This window comes from Condylura cristata, unplaced genomic scaffold, assembly GCF_000260355.1.
Source record: "Condylura cristata isolate star-nosed mole 26May11 unplaced genomic scaffold, ConCri1.0 scaffold00040, whole genome shotgun sequence".
Classification (NCBI taxonomy): Eukaryota; Metazoa; Chordata; class Mammalia; order Eulipotyphla; family Talpidae; genus Condylura; species Condylura cristata.
Genome location: NW_004567141.1, coordinates 3,460,764 through 3,478,555, shown reverse-complemented (window position 1 = coordinate 3,478,555; position 17,792 = coordinate 3,460,764). Strand labels below are relative to the sequence as shown.

The 17,792-nt window shown below is 52.0% G+C and overlaps 2 protein-coding genes across 5 annotated transcripts; both read left to right on the top strand.

Moving 5' to 3' along the window:
- Positions 1–2,672: 2,672 nt before the first annotated feature.
- On the top strand, positions 2,673–6,944 carry SLC39A1 (solute carrier family 39 (zinc transporter), member 1). Its single transcript, XM_004693736.2, has 4 exons — positions 2,673–2,728; positions 3,438–3,656; positions 3,819–3,949; positions 5,352–6,944. Exons 2-4 carry the CDS (start codon positions 3,470–3,472, stop codon positions 6,006–6,008), a joined length of 975 nt encoding a protein of 324 aa, XP_004693793.1. The 5' UTR covers positions 2,673–2,728; positions 3,438–3,469; the 3' UTR covers positions 6,009–6,944.
- A 461-nt stretch (positions 6,945–7,405) lies between these two features.
- CRTC2 (CREB regulated transcription coactivator 2) lies at positions 7,406–16,925 on the top strand. 4 transcript variants are annotated; one of them, XM_012733393.1, is made up of 15 exons: positions 7,406–7,724; positions 10,256–10,357; positions 10,434–10,550; positions 11,082–11,143; positions 11,658–11,726; positions 11,850–11,953; positions 12,054–12,083; positions 12,245–12,309; positions 12,402–12,451; positions 12,584–12,828; positions 13,177–13,574; positions 15,225–15,494; positions 15,673–15,753; positions 15,974–16,160; positions 16,288–16,887. In XM_012733393.1, the coding sequence occupies exons 1-15, from the start codon at positions 7,572–7,574 to the stop codon at positions 16,494–16,496; spliced, it is 2,142 nt and encodes a 713-aa protein (XP_012588847.1). In that variant the 5' UTR covers positions 7,406–7,571; the 3' UTR covers positions 16,497–16,887. The 4 variants fall into 4 exon arrangements, with proteins under 4 accessions (XP_012588847.1, XP_012588846.1, XP_004693792.1 ...); XM_012733392.1 differs by having other exon boundaries at positions 10,431–10,550; XM_004693735.2 differs by lacking the exon at positions 15,673–15,753 and having other exon boundaries at positions 7,409–7,724; positions 16,288–16,925.
- The last annotated feature ends 867 nt before the right edge of the window (positions 16,926–17,792 follow it).

The following is a 17,792-nucleotide window of genomic DNA, read 5'->3' as shown; positions in this document are numbered from 1 at the left end:
GGGGGGGGGGGGAAGAGTGTATGTCCAAAATTCAAAATATTCTTGTGAAAATGCGAATGGCCATAAAGACAACAACAGTATTCTGTGTTTATTTATTAACTAACACATGGTCAGGCATTTTCAACTCACAGTTGGCAGACAAAAGTAACTTTCTCAAGATTAGTCTTAAGTAGCTGAGCCAAGATTTGGATGCCTAAACCCATATACCCCAGATTATACTAAACTGTCTTGCTGGGGATTTCTCAAATTTCCCCTCTCTTTCCTGCTAATCTCCTCCATTGGCTCAAATAGTGAGGAGACAAAGCAGTCTTCTTAGATTGATGCAGAATCTATGGAAGAATTTTCCATGCTTAGATCTTCCCAGAGCAATACCAGTTACAAAGGGCTTCCTATAGGCTGCATGTACAGAAATTATTAATGGAAATGACATTTGGCTTCCATTGATGTTAGAAATGGAAGAAATCTCTAGCTAATAGTCTAACTTCCCTCTTTTCCCCTGACTTACCTAGTTCCAGGGAAAATGACATGTCTAAGATCACATATCAAATTAAGGTAGAGCAGGGACTAGAACCCATGTGTCTTCACTCTCAGTTCATGATTGCTTTTTTAATGTAACTAGTTGTCAATCACTTAAAAGTGTAATTTCCCACAGAAAAACCATGTAGGTCCTGTTTGAATAATATAAAGTTGCCTCTGATAAAGTCCTCATATTCCCTTATAGAAATTGCTTGCCTACATTTCCAGAGTCTTATCAAAATCATCACTCTTCATGTTCAGATAATGAGGTCTTTTCATTTTTGCCTAAAAGAAAAGCCCAAACCCCCTTCTTTACTTTCCTTTTTTATACCCTCTCCTCCCATGATGATAGAAGAAGATTCTGGCAGCAGGCTAAGCAACAGTGAAGGTCTAAATTGAAAATACTTTGGTGCATTCAAGAAACAGAATGAACCAGCATTCTGGTCAGCAAGGGTGGAGGGAGTTGGGAGAATTGGAGGAGAAATCAGCTTGGAAGGAACTTTGAGCCTTGGGGTATGGTAATGATGGTAAAGAATAGAAAACCTGAAGGAGACATCACAAGGTTTAAACCTGACTCACAAAATGACTTGGGGGCAGTAGGAACTAACATGACTATTAACCCAGTCATAGAGACGCCTATATCAGGTAGGCTGTGGTACCAGACTGCTGTAGGGAATATCAGGAGCACAGACCTGAGGATAAAGATACAGAGATTGGGCCCATTGTGAGATTCCACCTAGTTATCCAAAATCAGCAGCAAACAGGCCACTCCACAAAGGAGTGAGCCCCTCCCAAGAGAAAAGGACTGTATCAGGACAATCTGCAGTGGCTCCAGGCAGCAGTCCTCTGCCCACCTGCAACTATGCAGGTGCTTCTTTCCATCCACTCCTTCCCTCTGCAGGGCAGAAGCCTCCTGCCTGCCTGTAGTGATCTGTACCTGATGGGGCTTCTCTGACCTAACCTCCCTGAGAGGAGGCCACTTTCCTAAGGCTGCCCTTGGAGGACCATGCAGGCCTTTCTCAGCAAACAGAAACTTGCCTGGGGACTCACCACAGACTGCTGAAAGGAAAGCTCTGGTGAAATCTTTCCCAGAGTGAACCCAAGGACCCTGCATGAACTCCAAAAGTGTCAAGAGAAGACCTTCATTGAGTGGGCTTTCAGGACCCCCTGAGTTGGGTCTCATTCTTCACTCTACCAACTGGGAGAGGGCAGACTGCACAGCAGTTCAGGCCAAGAAGCAATGACCCTTTTTTTAAGGATTTATTAATTTATGCATATAAAAGCTGGGGTTTAGCCAGAGGGGTTGGGGCTGGGATGGTGAGGTGGTGTGAGAGTATTAACCAGAGACAGAGTGAGGAGCAGAATAGTGCTGAGGGGAGTAGTGGGTGAGATAGGAGAGGTCTGCTGCACCATGTGGGTAGGTTCCCTGGTTGGGGATCCAACACATGCTGCAGTGGACGCCAATAGCTTTATAATGCTGACTTAACCCCTCACCACCAGAGAAGGCCAAGAAGGGATGATTTTCTCAGGGAGTGGGCGGACTATTTGGGTATGCGGGGACGAGGGGGATGCACAGGGAACCACAAGTCTTGCCCCAAAGCATTTCTAGCTTCCTCTTAAAAAAAAAAAATCTCCAAATGGGCCCTCCCTGGTGACGCAACGGGTAAAAAGAGCAATGCAAGCAAGCTCCTGCTGCTTCAGTGCGAGTTGGCTCCCCCCCCACACCCCGAGGTGACCCACATGGCACAGCAGACCGCTCCAGATCCACGGCTGCTCCCCTCAGCAGTGTGCTTCGTTGATTTGCCTGTTTCTGCTCCCCACTCTGTCTCTGGTGAATCCTCTCACTGCCCCTGCACCTCTGGCCTATATCCCAGTTCTGTATGCATAAATAAGTAAATCCTTAAAAAAAAAAATCTCCAAATGATAAAAACTCTGCGGTTAGGCCAGCCGACTTCCACTGTAGAGTCCCAAGCCCAAACCCCTTAGGTCTTGCTCTCGGCTCTTCTCGCTCCCCCCGACCCCGCCTCCGCCTGTCTCCAATTGCTCCGTGTCTACGTCACTCCTAGTCGGGCTCCGCCCCCTAGCGCTGTCATTGGCTGGCGGGGGCTTGTACGCGGTGGCAGCAGGGAAGGGAGGGAGGATGGGGAGGGGGCGGGAATTCCCGGCTGGCCGCCGGAACCGAGCGGATGCCATGGAGTAAGACCCAGGCGAGGTGAGTGCGGGTCCCCAGGAGTGGGATCGGGCTCGGCCGCCCGGCCTCCTGGGGCCTAGGGGGGCGGAGCCCTGGCCCGCACTTTTTCCTCTTGCTTCTTTGCTTGTTGGCGGCCTCGGGCCCCGCCTCCGTAGCCAGAACTTCAGACACCGCCCTCGGTTGTGTCTGCGTGCCCCGGACCCCAGGTCCCCAGGGCCCGGCTTCTTTGGGCATCTGCCCCGAAGTCCCAGCCCGTGGCCGGAAGCGGCTCTCTGCTTTTAGGGGCTAGTTCTAGGGAAACGAGCGGCGGGTGAACCTGCCTCCAAACCTGCCTTGTTCAGGGTGGCCCCCAAAGCGACCCAGGACATCTTTACTGTTCCAAGTTGCCCTTTCCTTCGTCCATACTTTTCTGGAGGTGGGCTTGGACTCTTCTTTAAAGCATCTCAACTCCCAGGCTCTCTGGGAGCTCCAGGTGAAAGGGTCATGAAATCCACACAGTCCTCTTTACTCTTTCACTTTGCAGGGTAACCGAAGAAATAACTTACTTAGAAGGGATCAAGTCTGAGGGGAAAGGGGAATGATCTTAGCACAGGAGCAGATGAGTCAGGTCGGGTTGGGGCAGCTCAGAAAGTGGCTGGAGTGAGGGAATTGCACTCTGCTGACCAGTCTTTTCCTTTCTTGGCCCCCTCTTTGCTCACATGACTGTTCCCACACTTCTCTGTCTGCCTAGGTCTGAGAGCCATTGGAACTACCACAGCCACCATGGGGCCCTGGGGAGAGCCAGAGCTCCTGGTGTGGCACCCAGAGGCAGTAGCCTCAGAGCCTCCAGTGCCAGTAGGACTGGAGGTGAAGTTGGGAGCTCTGGTGCTGCTGCTGGTGCTCACTCTTGTTTGCAGTCTAGTGCCCATCTGTGTGCTGCGCCGGCCTGGGGCCAACCCTGAGGCCTCAGGTAAGCATTTTTTACCCCTGCTGCCATGGACACGGGGATAGGGAAGGCTCTGGGTCTAAAGAAGGTGACCAAAGGAGGGAAGGCAAGAGTCACTGTTGCTTGGGTTGGGGGAGTAGTCCTGGAGGGTGTTATTTGCTTATTCTTTCTATGCTCCACTTCCAGCCTCCCGCCAGAAAGCCCTGAGCCTAGTAAGCTGCTTCGCAGGGGGTGTTTTTCTGGCCACTTGTCTCCTGGACCTGCTGCCTGACTACCTGGCTGCCATAGATGAGGCCCTGGCAGCCCTGCATGTGACGGTGAGCACTGGCTGGCTGTAGGTGACCTTGTGGATGTGGATGTGTTCAGTCACAATTCTTTAAGTGAGGTGGTTTATGTGAATCTGTTTCTGTGTCACTCTATATTATGTGGAAGTCTCTTGCTATGTTACATATGCATTGTGAACTTTTATTTTAAAGATTGATTTAGTTATGCATACAGAACTGGGCTACAGGCCAACAGTGCAGGGGCAGTGAGAGGATTTATCAGAGACAGAGTGGGGAGCAGAACAGACAGTGGTGAAGTACACTGCTGAGGGGAGCAGCGAGTGAGACCAGAGAGGTCTGCTGCACCAGATGGGACACTTCTGGGGCTGGGGATGGAATTCGCACTGGAGCGGCTGCAGCCAGCTTGCAGTGCTGCATCTAACCTGTGGTTCTGCCACCAGAAAGAGCTGTGAATTTTGTTTATAGGGAATAACTCTTTATTTGGGCCCTCTTCCACTCACTGCATTCCCTATATAACCCCAGTCCCCTTTGAGACAGGGAAAAGTATGTTTTTACCATGTATGGAACTTATTCTGTGGGTTTCAGAATACCTCCAGAAAGTTATCAGTGCCCCCCAAACCATCCTCTTGGCACTTTCCTGAAGGGCTAGAGACAGAGGTCCCACTGATCTAGGGAGAATAGGAGGCAATTTCCAGTGGTCTGGTGTTATAGCCCAAGGAACAGGTAAGGAAGATGAAGTTCTAGGAATAGGAAAGTCACATAGGAAAAACTGAGAGAATTGGGTGGTAGTTTGAGGAAGGCCTCCTGGGTTCTTCCTCTAGTTTCCTAAGACTGAGAAAGTAACTGGATGAAATCATTGTGTCTCTGTGATTCAGTGACCTGTGCCTCCATGTAACTGTGTAAGCCTGAATGTCACTGCCACAGTATGTCACAGTATGTTGCCTGCAGTTGGGCCGGTGAGCGAATGTGTGGTCCTTTGTTTATCTGCCTACATGTGACACTATGTCTACATCATGGACTGTCCACTAGGGTAACTTTACTTCCTTTCTCCAGGAAACATTTGGTAATGTTTGGAGGCGTATTTGTTGTTATAGCTCAGGGAGGGAAAGCATTGTGTTTTTTATTAGCATCTAACCGGCAGTGGCTAGGAATGCTGCTAAATATTCTACGTGTACAGGATAGCTCTACAACAAGGAATCATGTAGCCAAAAATGTTAATAATGCAACAGTTGAGAAGCCTTGGTTTACATGTAACACTGTAGGAGACACCATAATCTGTGTGACTGTGTATCTTTCTGTGTCTGTATCACCAAGTGACTATCTTTGAGTGACAGAGTGGCCATGTGTTTGTGTGGGGCCCCAAATCTGTATATCTGGGATGTCAGTAAACTTTGCATTTGACTCTTATCCCCCCTTTTCACCCCTCTGCCCACAGCTCCAGTTTCCCTTACAAGAGTTCATCCTGGCCATGGGCTTCTTTCTAGTCCTGGTGATGGAGCAGATCACACTAGCTTACAAGGAGCAGTCGGGGCCACCGCCTCGTGAGGAGACGAGGGCTTTGCTGGGAACATCGAATGGTGGGCCGCAGCACTGGCATGATGGGCCAGGGGTCCCACAGGCAAGCGGAGCCCCAGCAACACCCTCCGCCCTGCGTGCCTGTGTACTGGTCTTCTCCCTTGCCCTTCACTCTGTTTTTGAGGGGCTGGCAGTGGGGCTTCAGCGAGACCGGGCACGGGCCATGGAGCTGTGCCTGGCTTTGCTGCTCCACAAAGGTATTTTGGCAGTCAGCTTGTCCCTGAGGCTGTTGCAGAGCCGCCTGAGAGCACAGGTGGTAGCTGGCTGTGGGATCCTCTTCTCATGCATGACACCACTGGGCATTGGGCTGGGTGCAGCTCTGGCAGAGTCAGCTGGGCCACTGCATCAACTGGCCCAGTCTGTGCTGGAAGGCATGGCAGCTGGCACCTTTCTTTATATCACCTTCCTGGAAATTCTGCCCCAGGAGCTGGCCACTTCCGAGCAGAGGATCCTCAAGGTCATTCTGCTCCTGGCAGGCTTTGCCCTACTCACTGGCCTGCTCTTCATCCGAATCTAGGGGCCTTCAAAAAGGAAGGGGGAAGGTTGGATAATGACCTCCCACCCCTCTCCCAGTGTGTGGGGAATAGGAAGGAGTAGGGAAGGGCAGTATTAAGGACCAAAGAGCTTGCTGGGAGGTAGGGATGGAAACTTTGGGACTATCTGACCAATGAAAGTGAAGTGAGCAGACAAGAACCTGACTTCCAGGCCCAAGGGATGGTCAAGTCACTAGACATGTTCAAGGCACATTAATATGGGGGACTACTAGAATTAGGGGTCAGACACTACATATAGGCACAAGCTGACGCTTGGAGGCTGGAGGTGGGCACCCAGCTCCTGTGGGATAGTGGTGTAGAGAGTGCATAGGCCTGGAAGCAGCTGTCCAGTTGGTTCTAGCCTGTCAGCCACCTACCCCTTGGAGTGGCCCCCTCCTGTTTTTCTTGGCTCCTTTTCTTATGTATCTCCCTCTTTTATTATCAGAGGGGACTAGTACCAAATGGGCTCTTCTTGCCAGTTTTGGTACTTTCTCTGGCTTTTTCAAAGTTCCTGCTCACTTCTCGATTTTTAAGTGCCAAATATATCTCCCTCTTTCTCAAAGCACAGTGATGGCACTGAGCCCTGCCCTGCCCTTCAGTGGAAGGTGCCTGCTTGCTCTCTGTTTGGGTCCCACATCCCAGGGTGGGGCAAAAATGCTTGCTGGGGTGGGATGGAGGAGGATTAAGGTAAAGGCCCCTTCCACTGCTGCATCCCAGAGATAGGGAAAATGGACATGGTGCCCCATGTTCAGATGATAAAACACTGAGCTGCCAAAACCTTTTTATACCAGAGGAGCCCAAGGGGGAAGGGGAAGGTTCATGCCCCCAGGGTTATTTTTGGGGAGGGTGGGCTGTATATAGGGCCATATTCTCTAGAATCTATTTTACTAACCGACTCCTTTTGGGACATGTCACCCAAATAAAAGATGTTTCTATACATCTGTACCTTATCTGATTCGTTTGTCTTGGGGGAGGGGTGTGCATGTGGCGGGCCTGAGAGTGCCTGAATCTCACATGTTTACAGCTGTTTTAATATCCCTGGTCTCACTGTTTTCATCCAGGCCCTTCAGGTCCCCTACCCTCCCCGAAGATGACTACATTTTTCCCCTTTTGGCTCTTCCTTCTTCCTTCCCTGCCTCCTCCCCTTCCTTTTCCTCCCTGTTTCCTTTCTTCTATCCTAATCCCTCTCCCCTTCCCGTTCGTAGGCTTGGGATCAAGTTTGAACTACTTTTCCCAGGTTGCCCCGCGCAGGGAGGGTCCCGGAGGGAGGAGAAAAGTTCTCAGTTCCCGGAGTCTACAGGGCTCCTGGGAAATGATGTCCGTTTCCTCTCCGTGATGCGTGAGTGGGGGTGTGGAGGGGTTACGTAAACAAACTACAATTCCCGGCGGTCCCCGCGCGCAACAGGTCAGGGCTAGGCTGGGGCCGGGCGCCCGGTGCTCGCTGAGGCGGCGGCGGCGGCGGCTACGGCTGGGAGAGCCGGGCCGGAGCCCGCGGCAGAGGCCGTGGCTAGTACTGGGAGGGCGGCGGGGAGGGACGCGGGAGGAAGATGGCGACGTCGGGGGCGAACGGGCCCGGCTCGGCCACAGCCTCAGCTTCCAATCCGCGCAAGTTCAGTGAGAAAATCGCGCTGCAGAAGCAGCGTCAGGCCGAAGAGACGGCGGCCTTCGAGGAGGTGATGATGGACATCGGCTCCACCCGGGTGAGGGGCCGCGCCGGGGTGCGGGAGTGTAACCGAGCAGTTACGGAGCGGGAACGGAGAGGCGGGGCGGGGGCGGGAGCCGCGGCGCTGGAGGCGGAACGCGGCTGGGGCAGCGGGCGCCGCCGTCTGGGAGGCGCGCGGATTGAGGGCCGAGGGGCAGGAAGGCGGATTTTGCTGGGGGAGGGGGTGGGGAGGGGAAGGCGGAATCATCCGCGAGGTTGGGAGTTTGGGGACGCTGCAGAGCGGGGTGAAATGGGAGTGGGTGGGAGGAAGAGACGGGCCCGTGAGCCCAGCGGAGGTAGGAGGTGGGTGGTCCTTGGGTGTAGGTGATCGAGTCCTCTCTGGGACTACTAAAGCATCCCCGACATTGGGTAATGGGTTGCGGGGCGTGATCTGCTTGCTCTAGTCTGATTCCTGAGTTGGTGATCGCCGATCTGTTCCCTCTGCCGTGTTGTGCCACTGTTGGTATTTTAGTACCTCCGGGAAAGGGCCCCTTGAGTGGTTTAAGCCGCCTCGCTGGGTATAGTGAGGCAGGAAGTCCCCTCCTGCGTCCCGTCCCTTTGCTTCCTTTTTCAAATACTTCTTGTGGTTTCCTGACGTGAATGAAGGTGAGGTCCATTGCTCACAGTCTATTGCTTGGTGTTTTGCCCCAGTTAGCATGGAGGAGAGGTAGGGTTTTGACACTGGAAAGCGGGTAACCAGTTGGCTATCGGCTATGTGGAACTCGATGGTTTGCTGAGATTTCTAAAGAGATGGCTGTTGTGTGGACCAGTTGCGGAGTTCCTTGGAGAGTTTTATGTGTAGGGACGTTTCAGAAAGAACATTACCTGGCAGAGTTGCCTCTGAAGACTCTTAGGCTTTGGTTTTTTACTTCCCAGGGTAAATTGTCAGATTGAGCAAAGGGTGGGAGTTTGCCCAGCAGGAGTGCAGTCCGAATTTAGGGACACATTATTCTCAAAACAGCAGGTGAGACAACTACAGTGAGCCTTCAGGGCAGGGAGCTAAGGAATTTAAGGGGTGATGGTGGAACATAAATACCACACTTCAAAGCTCTTAACAACTGGTGTGTGATTGCATCTATCTGTGCCTGTGATTCCGGTTGTATTTTTGTGCCTCCCTCCTCTGTTGAAGACTCCGTTAGTTGTCTGTGTGTGTGTTTCCCCTTTTGAGTCTCTAGAGATCATGTGCCGGGGTTTGTAGGAGTCAGGAGACAGGTAGGGAAGCAAAGCATGTGTGCACGCACGCACACCCACCCACACATATAATCATAATCCATTGTAACTGTATTGAGGATCATGGACTAACAGTTGATTGCTTCCCTTTAGGAGGTTTTGATGATGGTAGGGGCAGAGGCAGGAAGGGGGTGAAAAATTGATCCCTAGCTGACAGCTTGAGGCCCTGCCCTTGGACTCTGACTCCAGATCAGGCATGGTGGCATCTTCGAACTTGTATGTGCAAAGCCTGTGAAAAGTCAAAGTTAAGGTGTCTTATCTTTGTGGTGCCTTGATTTGTCAAAAAGCCCCTTCTGGCCTCTTCTACCTCACAATCATCATAGCATACCCACTTAACTGACTGGATCGACCAACTGGAACAATAATATTGCCTGCATACAATAGTGTGACCCCGGTAGCTTTTAGAATTTACCCCCATTAGCTGCTGTGAGTACTTATTTGACTGGAGGCAATGACTGGCCCCCAGAAATCTTAGGGACATAATGGTGGTACACAGACTTGGGGAGCTATTGTGTTTCACTCCGGTACCACATATCCCTAAAGTGTAGGGGTGAGGCCAGGGAGATAGTCGTAGCCCGGGCTAGGTAAAACTGTTTCCATCCGTATTCTCCAGGCTTCCCTGCCATCTCAAGGGCTTTGGGTCTGAAAAAGTCATTTAGTAGATGAGTCCTTTTTGGTTTTGACACTTTTCCAGCTAGGAGAGCCATCATTCCTGATGTTGGAGGGGTACAATCTCTGTTCAGCCTTCCTGAAGCTGGGCTAATGGCAGAGCCCAAAAGCTTATGCCCTTCAGAACGGCAAGGAAAGAGGCCAGCAACCATGGCTCTGTGACATCCACCTTCCCCTTCATCTTCCAATTAGTTCTGGACACATCTGGAAGGGAAAGCAGAGGTGTCTAATAGACACTCTTCCCCAGGAGTTAACCCATGTGACTAGCCTGGGGGCTCCTGGCAGCCCTTCAGGGACTCTGCTTAGATGGATGCCAACTGGGACAGGCCCTGAGCAGACTGTCAGGCTCTGCCTGGTAGTGTGTGCCAGGCGGTAGTACTGTCATTGATGAGGTTGGCCTGCAGAAAAGCTAGGCAGATTGTTTGCACCAGGTCTCAGTGGACCTTTCCCCCAACACTGGCTCTTTCCTGGCAGATCTGGCTCGCTTGCTCTCTCTTTTTCTCTGGCAGGTAACTCAAAAGAGCAGGAGTTGTAGCTTATCTTAGAGACAAGGATAACAGGGGTGGTCAAAGGAACAGGTATAGGGCCCAGGGTTCTCCCTGACTTTTCCGCTTGTGCTCCTCATCTCAGTTACAGGCCCAAAAACTGCGACTGGCGTACACACGGAGCTCCCACTATGGTGGCTCTCTGCCCAACGTTAACCAGATTGGCTGTGGCCTGGCTGAGTTCCAGGTGAGTGCACACCTGGCTTGGGTAGTACAGGCTCTCAGGCAGCTTCCCCTGTTGACACTCCTGTCTCCTTTAGCAGAGCCCTCTCCACTCACCTTTGGATTCATCTCGGAGCACTCGGCACCACGGGCTGGTAGAACGGGTGCAGCGAGACCCCAGGAGAATGGTGTCCCCACTCCGACGCTACCCCCGCCACATATCCTTCACAGGGCTTGGGGAGTCCCAAGGCGGTGGAATGGAATTCACCCTTCTCCAGGAGCTTTCCTTTCCCTGGCTTCCCTGACCGTCTCACCCATGTTTCAGCACTGGTGCCTTTGGCAAGGCGCCGCTGCTGCCGAGGCTGAGCCCTCCATTTCTGACTGGTGCTGATTGTCCTTACTTCAGCTTGCTCTCTTCTGCCATGCGCAGAGCTCCCTGCTCTGTCTCTTCTAGTGGGGCTTTGGTTCCCTTCTCCCTCCTCTGTTCTTAGCTTTGAGTCTCAGATGTCTCCACAGACCTGTCTTCCCAAGCCTTGCCTACATGAGATGTTGTCTTATGTATTTCTAACTTCACTAGGCCTGATTCCCTTCTTCTTTTCCATTCCCTGACTCTGTTGTTGCCCAGCAGAGGAGGAGAAAGGGGTTTGTTTCTCGAAATACCTCATCTGCTGCATCTCTACTTCTTCTCGTCTCCACTCTCTATCCCATCCATCCCCTCCTCACTATTATCCTTAACTGGCGCTGTTCACATTGACAGCTCTCCCTACAGCCCTGCCTACTTATCTCCTCCCCCGGAATCCAACTGGCGGAGGTCAGTGTACAGGGCTGGCGAGCTCTCTTCACTCTGCTGTTTCTGGAGTAGCTTGAGTTGGGGCTCGGCTGTCACTCAACATGACAGCAGGCCTGGAAGGAGTGGGGGCAGGTGGAATAGTGGGTCAGAGTCCATTTCTGGCCATGTTGACACGGTGACCAAGCTTCCCAGTGCAGATGGGGCAGGACCAATGGTAACTGTGGCAAGCTAGGGTGTGTGTGTCAAGGGGAGGGGAAAAGGGCAGCGTGGCAGGTGAGAATGACTGCGTTCTGTCCAAAGTGGGTACCAGAGAGTTCTGGCATCTTAGACTTCAGAATCTTCCCCCTTGTCCATCCTATCCCCCGTACTCATACCCACCAGAGTTGCTGGGCATCAAGATTCCCTTTTAGCGTTTCTTGGTAGAGAGAACCAGAAAGAAAGAGGCATATTGCTGGGTGCCCATGCTCTGTCTCTACCTTGGCCGTCCTGAATTTGCTAACTTAGTACTTGTTCATTTTCTTGCCTTCCTCTTCAGGACAATGCCCTGGGGCAATTTCCCTGCAGAGAAGGGGCAGTTGTTTCGACTCCCATCTGCACTTAACAGGTGATGGCCCTTGCCCTCTTTTAGCTTTCTCCTCTTCTATCTTTAGTTCCTGGGGCCTTGCTCCCTGTTTGGAGACCTAGAAAGTCAGTCACTGGTGCCAACTCATCTCTTCCCCCACTGTAGGACCAGCTCTGACTCTGCCCTTCACACAAGTGTGATGAACCCCAGCCCTCAGGACACTTACCCAGGCCCTGCACCTCCCAGCGTCCTGCCAGGCCGCCGAGGAGGTAAGTGGCCGTGTTGCAGGGTAGAGAGTTGACATGGGGGCGTTTGTTTGAAGCTCGTAGGAAAGTGGCACCAAAACCAACTTCACCACATCCTTTGCAGGTTTTCTGGACGGCGAAATGGACTCCAAAGGTAGGTGCTCCTTACCACGTGTGGGTACAGAGAATTTCTGAGCTGGTGTTAGAGTTATGTGTAGGGCTAGGAAGTGGGACTCCACCCCCTCTGCCTCTGTTTTCTGCCTCTTTTACTGGCTCCTTTTCCAGCCCTCTTATCACCATTGTTTCTCTTTTAAGTCCCCCCTATTAAGCAGAACTTGCTGGATGACAAGCACTTGCTGAAGCCATGGGATGCTAAGAAGGTAGGTTTGGCTGACTGTCCCTCTTCTCTTTATGTGGGGTAGGTCTTCCAGGGTCCTCACTGATCACTGCCCTTCATTTTTCTTTCCCTCAGCTGTCTTCATCCTCTTCCCGACCACGGTCCTGTGAAGTCCCTGGAATTAAGTAAGTACCTCTGGGAAGCTGAGAATGTGGGGAGGGAATGGAGGGAAATGTGGTCCACTAATTTCTGCTCTTCCCTGAGCACCATGACTCCCTCCTCCCATTTACATCTTTTGTATCCTTTCTGTCCTCCAGCATCTTTCCATCTCCTGACCAGCCTGCCAATGTGCCTGTCTTCCCGCCTGCCATGAATACAGGAGGCTCCCTACCTGACCTTACCAACCTGCACTTTCCCCCACCACTGCCCACCCCCCTGGATCCTGAGGAGACAGTTTACCCCAGCCTGAGTGGGGGTAACAGTACCTCCAATTTGACCCACACCATGACCCACCTAGGCATCAGCGGGGGCCTGGGCCTGGGCCCAGGCTTTGATACACCAGGTGAGTGGCTCTTCTGACTAGATGTCCATGGGACTGCTGCCATTCTGAAAGAATAAAGGGGTGGGAGGCTTGAGCACCTGGGGTCCTCCTGTGATAGCCCATCCCAACCCAGAGCACCAGGTCCCCAAACAGTTTAATGTCAGCAAGAACTGGTAGGTGTAGTTTTTCCTAAAAAGATGACAGAGCACCCCCCCAGGTAGGCAGTATCAGCCTCACTGTTGGAGATAGAGCAAGGAGGACATTGTGTTGCCACTTCCATAGTCCAGTCACTGCTACCCTTCTGGGCAGAGAGGGGCCCAATTCCCATCAGTAATGTTGGCATCTCTGGTTTTTTGTCTGTGCCTGCAGGACTTCATTCACCTCTCAGCCACCCATCCTTGCAATCCTCCCTAAGCAATCCCAACCTCCAGGCTTCCCTGAGCAGTCCTCAGCCACAACTCCAGGGTTCCCACAGTCACCCCTCATTGCCCTCCTCCTCCTTGGCCCGCCATGCACTGCCTGCCACCTCCCTGGGTCACCCCTCACTCAGTGCTCCAGCCCTCTCTTCCTCCTCCTCCGCTTCATCTCCCATGCTGGGTGCCCCCCCTTACCCAGCTTCAACCCCTGGGGCCTCCCCCCGCCACCGCCGTGTACCCCTCAGCCCCCTGAGTTTGCCCGCGGGCCCAGCCGACGCCAGAAGGTCCCAACAGCAGCTGCCCAAACAGTTTTCGCCAACAATGTCACCCACCTTGTCTTCCATCACTCAGGTATGCATGGCTGCCTCCCTACAGGTCTGTCTCCCTTCACCTTCTCTGCTGCCACATTCTTTCCCACCCTTTTCCCCTCCAATCCTCTTCTTACTTCCTATACTCCTTGTCTCATCCACTTCTCCTTTCCACTCCTCTTTCCTCTTATCTGTCCTATCTTTTTTCTTTCTTGTTTTTCATTGCTTTAGAGAGCAAATCCTGGGGTTGAGCCTTGTAGGTTCAAATCCTGGCTCTACCTCTGACAAGCAGCCTCTCGGACAAACTCTAAAGCTCTTTGGATCTTAGCATCTGTGGATAAGGGTGGTACGGTGGGGGGTCTAAGGACATCTCACGCATGAAGTGCTTAGCCCCATGCATAGTCCAGATGCATGCTCTACAAGTGAGAATTTGTTGTTTCGCCTTTCTGTGTTACTTTTTTTCTCAGTCTTCTGTTCTGTCCTACTTACTCCCTTTTCCTTTCATAGGTTTCATAGTCTCAGAGACTCAGGTCATGGAGCGTTCTATTTTTTTTTTTAATATTTTATTTTTATGTAGAACTGGGGTACCAGCCAGAGGTGTAGAGGTTGAGAGGATTCACCAGAGACAGAGTGGGGAACTGAAGCACACTGCTGAGGGGAGCAGTGTGCGGATCCAGAGAAGTCTGCCACACCATTTGGGTCCCCTCCCTGGCCAGGGCTCGAATTTGTGCTGCAGTGGCTGCGGATGTAGCTTCACAGTGCTGAGACTTACCCCTTGTGCCACCAGGGAGGGCAGTGGAGCCTTCATTTTAAGGATGAGGTGACAGAGGTTGGGGGGAGTGATTTCCCAAGCTTACACAAATTAGTAAGAACTGGGACCAGTGTTTGTTTTTGTTTTTTTAATAAAAGTATTTATTTTTAATAAACTGTTGAGTGGAGCATCGGACAAGATAGGACAGGTTTGACATACCATGTGGGTTCCCTCCCTGGCCAGGGATTGAACGTGTGCTTCAGTGGCCACTGATAGCTTCACTGTTGTGCTTTAATCCCTTGCGCCATCAGGGAGGGCCCTGGGATCTGGAAACTTTCTACTAGAGGCCAAAGGTCTTAGCTCCCTCCCTCTCTGTCCTCTGTATTTTTGTTCTCTCTGCTTACCTCATGTTCTTCTTTCAACCTCATGTTTTTCTTTTCCCTTCCTCCTCCATTGCTACTCCCTGGAATGTGTGGTCTATGTTCCATCTCTATCCAGGTCCCTTTTTCTATAGGGAAAACTAATGCCAGACTAGCAAGGTTTCACTTTTAGAGCAAACCTAACTTCCCTTTGTCCTTTCTTCCTTTTCCCTTTCTTCCTCTTCCACTTTCTCTAGCTGCTTCAAGACTTTGGATTTTCAAATTCATTGTTGTACTATTACTCATTTGTGAGATGTGCCACAGTACTGGATTACTAATAAAAGTTATAGTATCAAGGAATAGGAATAGCTGACTTCTGGGATGGATTAAAAATTATCTTTACTTGGTCATTTTCATTTTGAAATGCATTTTTGAGTAATGAAACCCAGCTCCAGGGATGCCCATGGGAACCTTGTCAGGTTTGTATGGAGGAGGATTGTTGTAGCCTAAGAGCCCTCTTAGGTGTTGCTCTTAGTTGGCACATTTAGGGGTAAACTTCCCCCTGTTCCTTGCTTTTCTTCAGGGCGTCCCCCTGGACACCAGTAAATTGCCCACTGACCAGCGATTGCCTCCGTACCCATACAGCCCCCCAAGTCTGGTTCTGCCCACCCAGCCACCAACCCCCAAGCCTCTCCAGCAGCCAGGGCTGCCCTCTCAGGCCTGCTTAGTGCAGCCCTCAGGTGGGCAGCCCCCAGGCAGGCAGCTGCACTATGGGGCACTGTACCCACCCAATTCCAGTGGACACGGGCAGCAGTCTTACCAACGGCCAATGAGTGACTTCAGCCTGGGGAATGTGAGTACCTGCGTTTCTAGCTCAGAAGCAGGGGAGGGACAGGGGGTTGATAGAGGGGCCTGACAGACACTGCTGAAATGGGAGCTCTAGGTTTGGAAGATCCTCCCTCGACACAGGTAACTGGACTGGGGCTTCTCTGTTCTGCGTGTGACCCCCAACTCCTGCCCCTTTCCCCCAGCTATCTCCGTGCAGCTTGTACTTTGATGCCTACTGCTTTGATGTGTTCTCTTCCTGGCACGCACATGCACTGTCCCAGCAGGTACGGTGCCCACACCTACTTGGGGCCCCGTGCTTGCTTCTGTCGCTCTGCTTCCTACCATCTCTCTCTGTCTGCTTTTGTTTCTGGGGCTGGGTGGTGGGATGGAGGGTGGGAAGGGAGTGCAGATCGCTGGGCTGACGGTATGAGTCAATAGGGCTGTCAGGGGCAGGCAGGAACACCCTGTTCTGAAGCCCTTCCTCGTCTGTCTGTGTGTCCATAGTTGGAGCAGTTCAGCATGGAGAGCCCGTCAACCAGCCTGGTGCTGGATCCACCTGGCTTTTCTGAAGGACCTGGATTTTTAGGGGGTGAGGGGCCAGTGAGTGGTCCCCAGGAACCCCATGTCCTCAACCACCAGAACTTGAGCCACTGTTCTCGCCATGGCTCAGGGCCAAATGTCATTCTCACAGGTGAGAGGTGATGGTAGGTGGGAATAGAATGAGGGAGGGACACATTTGTTGGCGCAGCAGGAGTTTGAGGGGCCTTAGAAGAGTTTACAGGACATGGAGTCCTTACCCATCTCTTCTGCCCACACAGGAGACTCCTCCCCAGGTTTCTCTAAGGAGATTGCAGTAGCCCTAGCTGGAGTGCCTGGTTTTGAGTTGTCAACATCTGATTTGGAGCTGGAGGATGAGCTGCACATGGAGCCACTGGGCCTGGAAGGGCTCAACATGCTGAGCGACCCCTGTGCTCTGCTGCCTGACCCTGCTGTGGAGGATTCCTTCCGCAGTGACCGGCTACAGTGAGGGGACTTCATCACCATCCTTCTTGGCCCTGTCTCCCATCACTGTCCCTTTCCTCCCTTCTCCCTGGCCAGTAGAGACTCCACTCTCTGCCCCCAGATCCTCTTTCTAACTTGAATGAGGGATCCCAAGAATGAGAAAAGGCCAAGGGGTTTGTCCAGGTGACCTCTGAATTCTGCACAAGGGGTGGGCCTGGGGGAGCTCAAGGGAGGGCCTAAAGCACTTGTAACTTTGAACCGTCTGTCTGGAGGTCAGAGCCTGTTGGAAAGCAGGGGGTAGAGGGGAGCCCCAGAGGCAGGGCTTGTCCAGATGCCTTGGGGTGGGCAGTGCCAGCCCCTCCTCACCACTCTTCCCCTTGCAATGGAAGAGAGAGCCAGAGTGGATATTATTTTTTATTAAATATATTATATGTTAATAAAAAAATCATCAAACTTGTGGTGTGGTTGGCTACTGTTTGGGCGGCAAACAGGGATTTAGGGTGTTGTTGGGGCACAGACCCTTTCTTCTCTCATGCTTTTAGTAACTTCTCAGCACCACTGATTTGTGGAGTCTCTCCCACCTCAGAATTGGTACCTAGCTTTGGACCCGGAGGTCCAGGTTGAATGTAGGCTCTCATGGCAGCGGGAAATACCTCATGCAGCCTCCCATCTGTCCAGGCCTGCCGCAGCATCAGGGACAGGGGCCCCGACTGGCCAGGCAAGTTATTGCTTTTCCTCAATCCTAAGGCCTGGCAGAGAGTCAGGACTTGAGGAGGCAGCAGCTGGCTGACCTCACAGGTCTGATGTTTCCTGTAGAATGACCCCAAGTTCCCTGGGAGTAGCTGGCCTCAGTGCTAAGGCTCCCAATGAGAGCAGATTTAACAACTGCTGATGCCATACAGGTCTCAGGTTAGTTCTTTTTTCCTTGCCCTTTAATTAGAGGAACTAGAAGTTAGACAAATGATATATGATCAGATTCCTCGTGTGCCTAGGTCTCAGGAAAGTGCCTGTGTCTCATTTCTGTCTTCTCAATAAGCTTGAATTCCCCGCCTCCCTCCCTGTTCTTCCCTAACCATGTTCTGAAGGTTTCCTCTGGTTTGGGCTGCTAGCCCTCTGATCATCTAAGCCTCTGCCATCTTTCTTCCCCACCCAGAAGTCAACATTAACACCCCTCCTCAGGAGTTGCCCCCACCTCTACCATGCTTCCACACCCTACAATCCTGGTCTGCCCTCTTCCTCTTTCCAAAGCTCTTCTCATTTTCAGAAATGAGAACTGAGAGTTTCTAGCTTAGGCCCAAAGGGATGCAATTTGCCCTAAACC

Bases quoted from the DNA above. Each gene is read 5' to 3' on its own strand.
- SLC39A1 (XM_004693736.2), top strand. From the start codon at position 3,470: ATGGGGCCCTGGGGAGAGCCAGAGCTCCTGGTGTGGCACCCAGAGGCA. The intron at 3,657-3,818 runs GTAAGCATTTTT...CTCCACTTCCAG, and splicing joins GGCCAACCCTGAGGCCTCAG to CCTCCCGCCAGAAAGCCCTG. The intron at 3,950-5,351 runs GTGAGCACTGGC...CTCTGCCCACAG, and splicing joins TGGCAGCCCTGCATGTGACG to CTCCAGTTTCCCTTACAAGA.
- CRTC2 (XM_012733392.1), top strand. From the start codon at position 7,572: ATGGCGACGTCGGGGGCGAACGGGCCCGGCTCGGCCACAGCCTCAGCT. The intron at 11,727-11,849 runs GTGATGGCCCTT...CCCCCACTGTAG, and splicing joins CTCCCATCTGCACTTAACAG to GACCAGCTCTGACTCTGCCC. The intron at 13,575-15,224 runs GTATGCATGGCT...GCTTTTCTTCAG, and splicing joins CCTTGTCTTCCATCACTCAG to GGCGTCCCCCTGGACACCAG.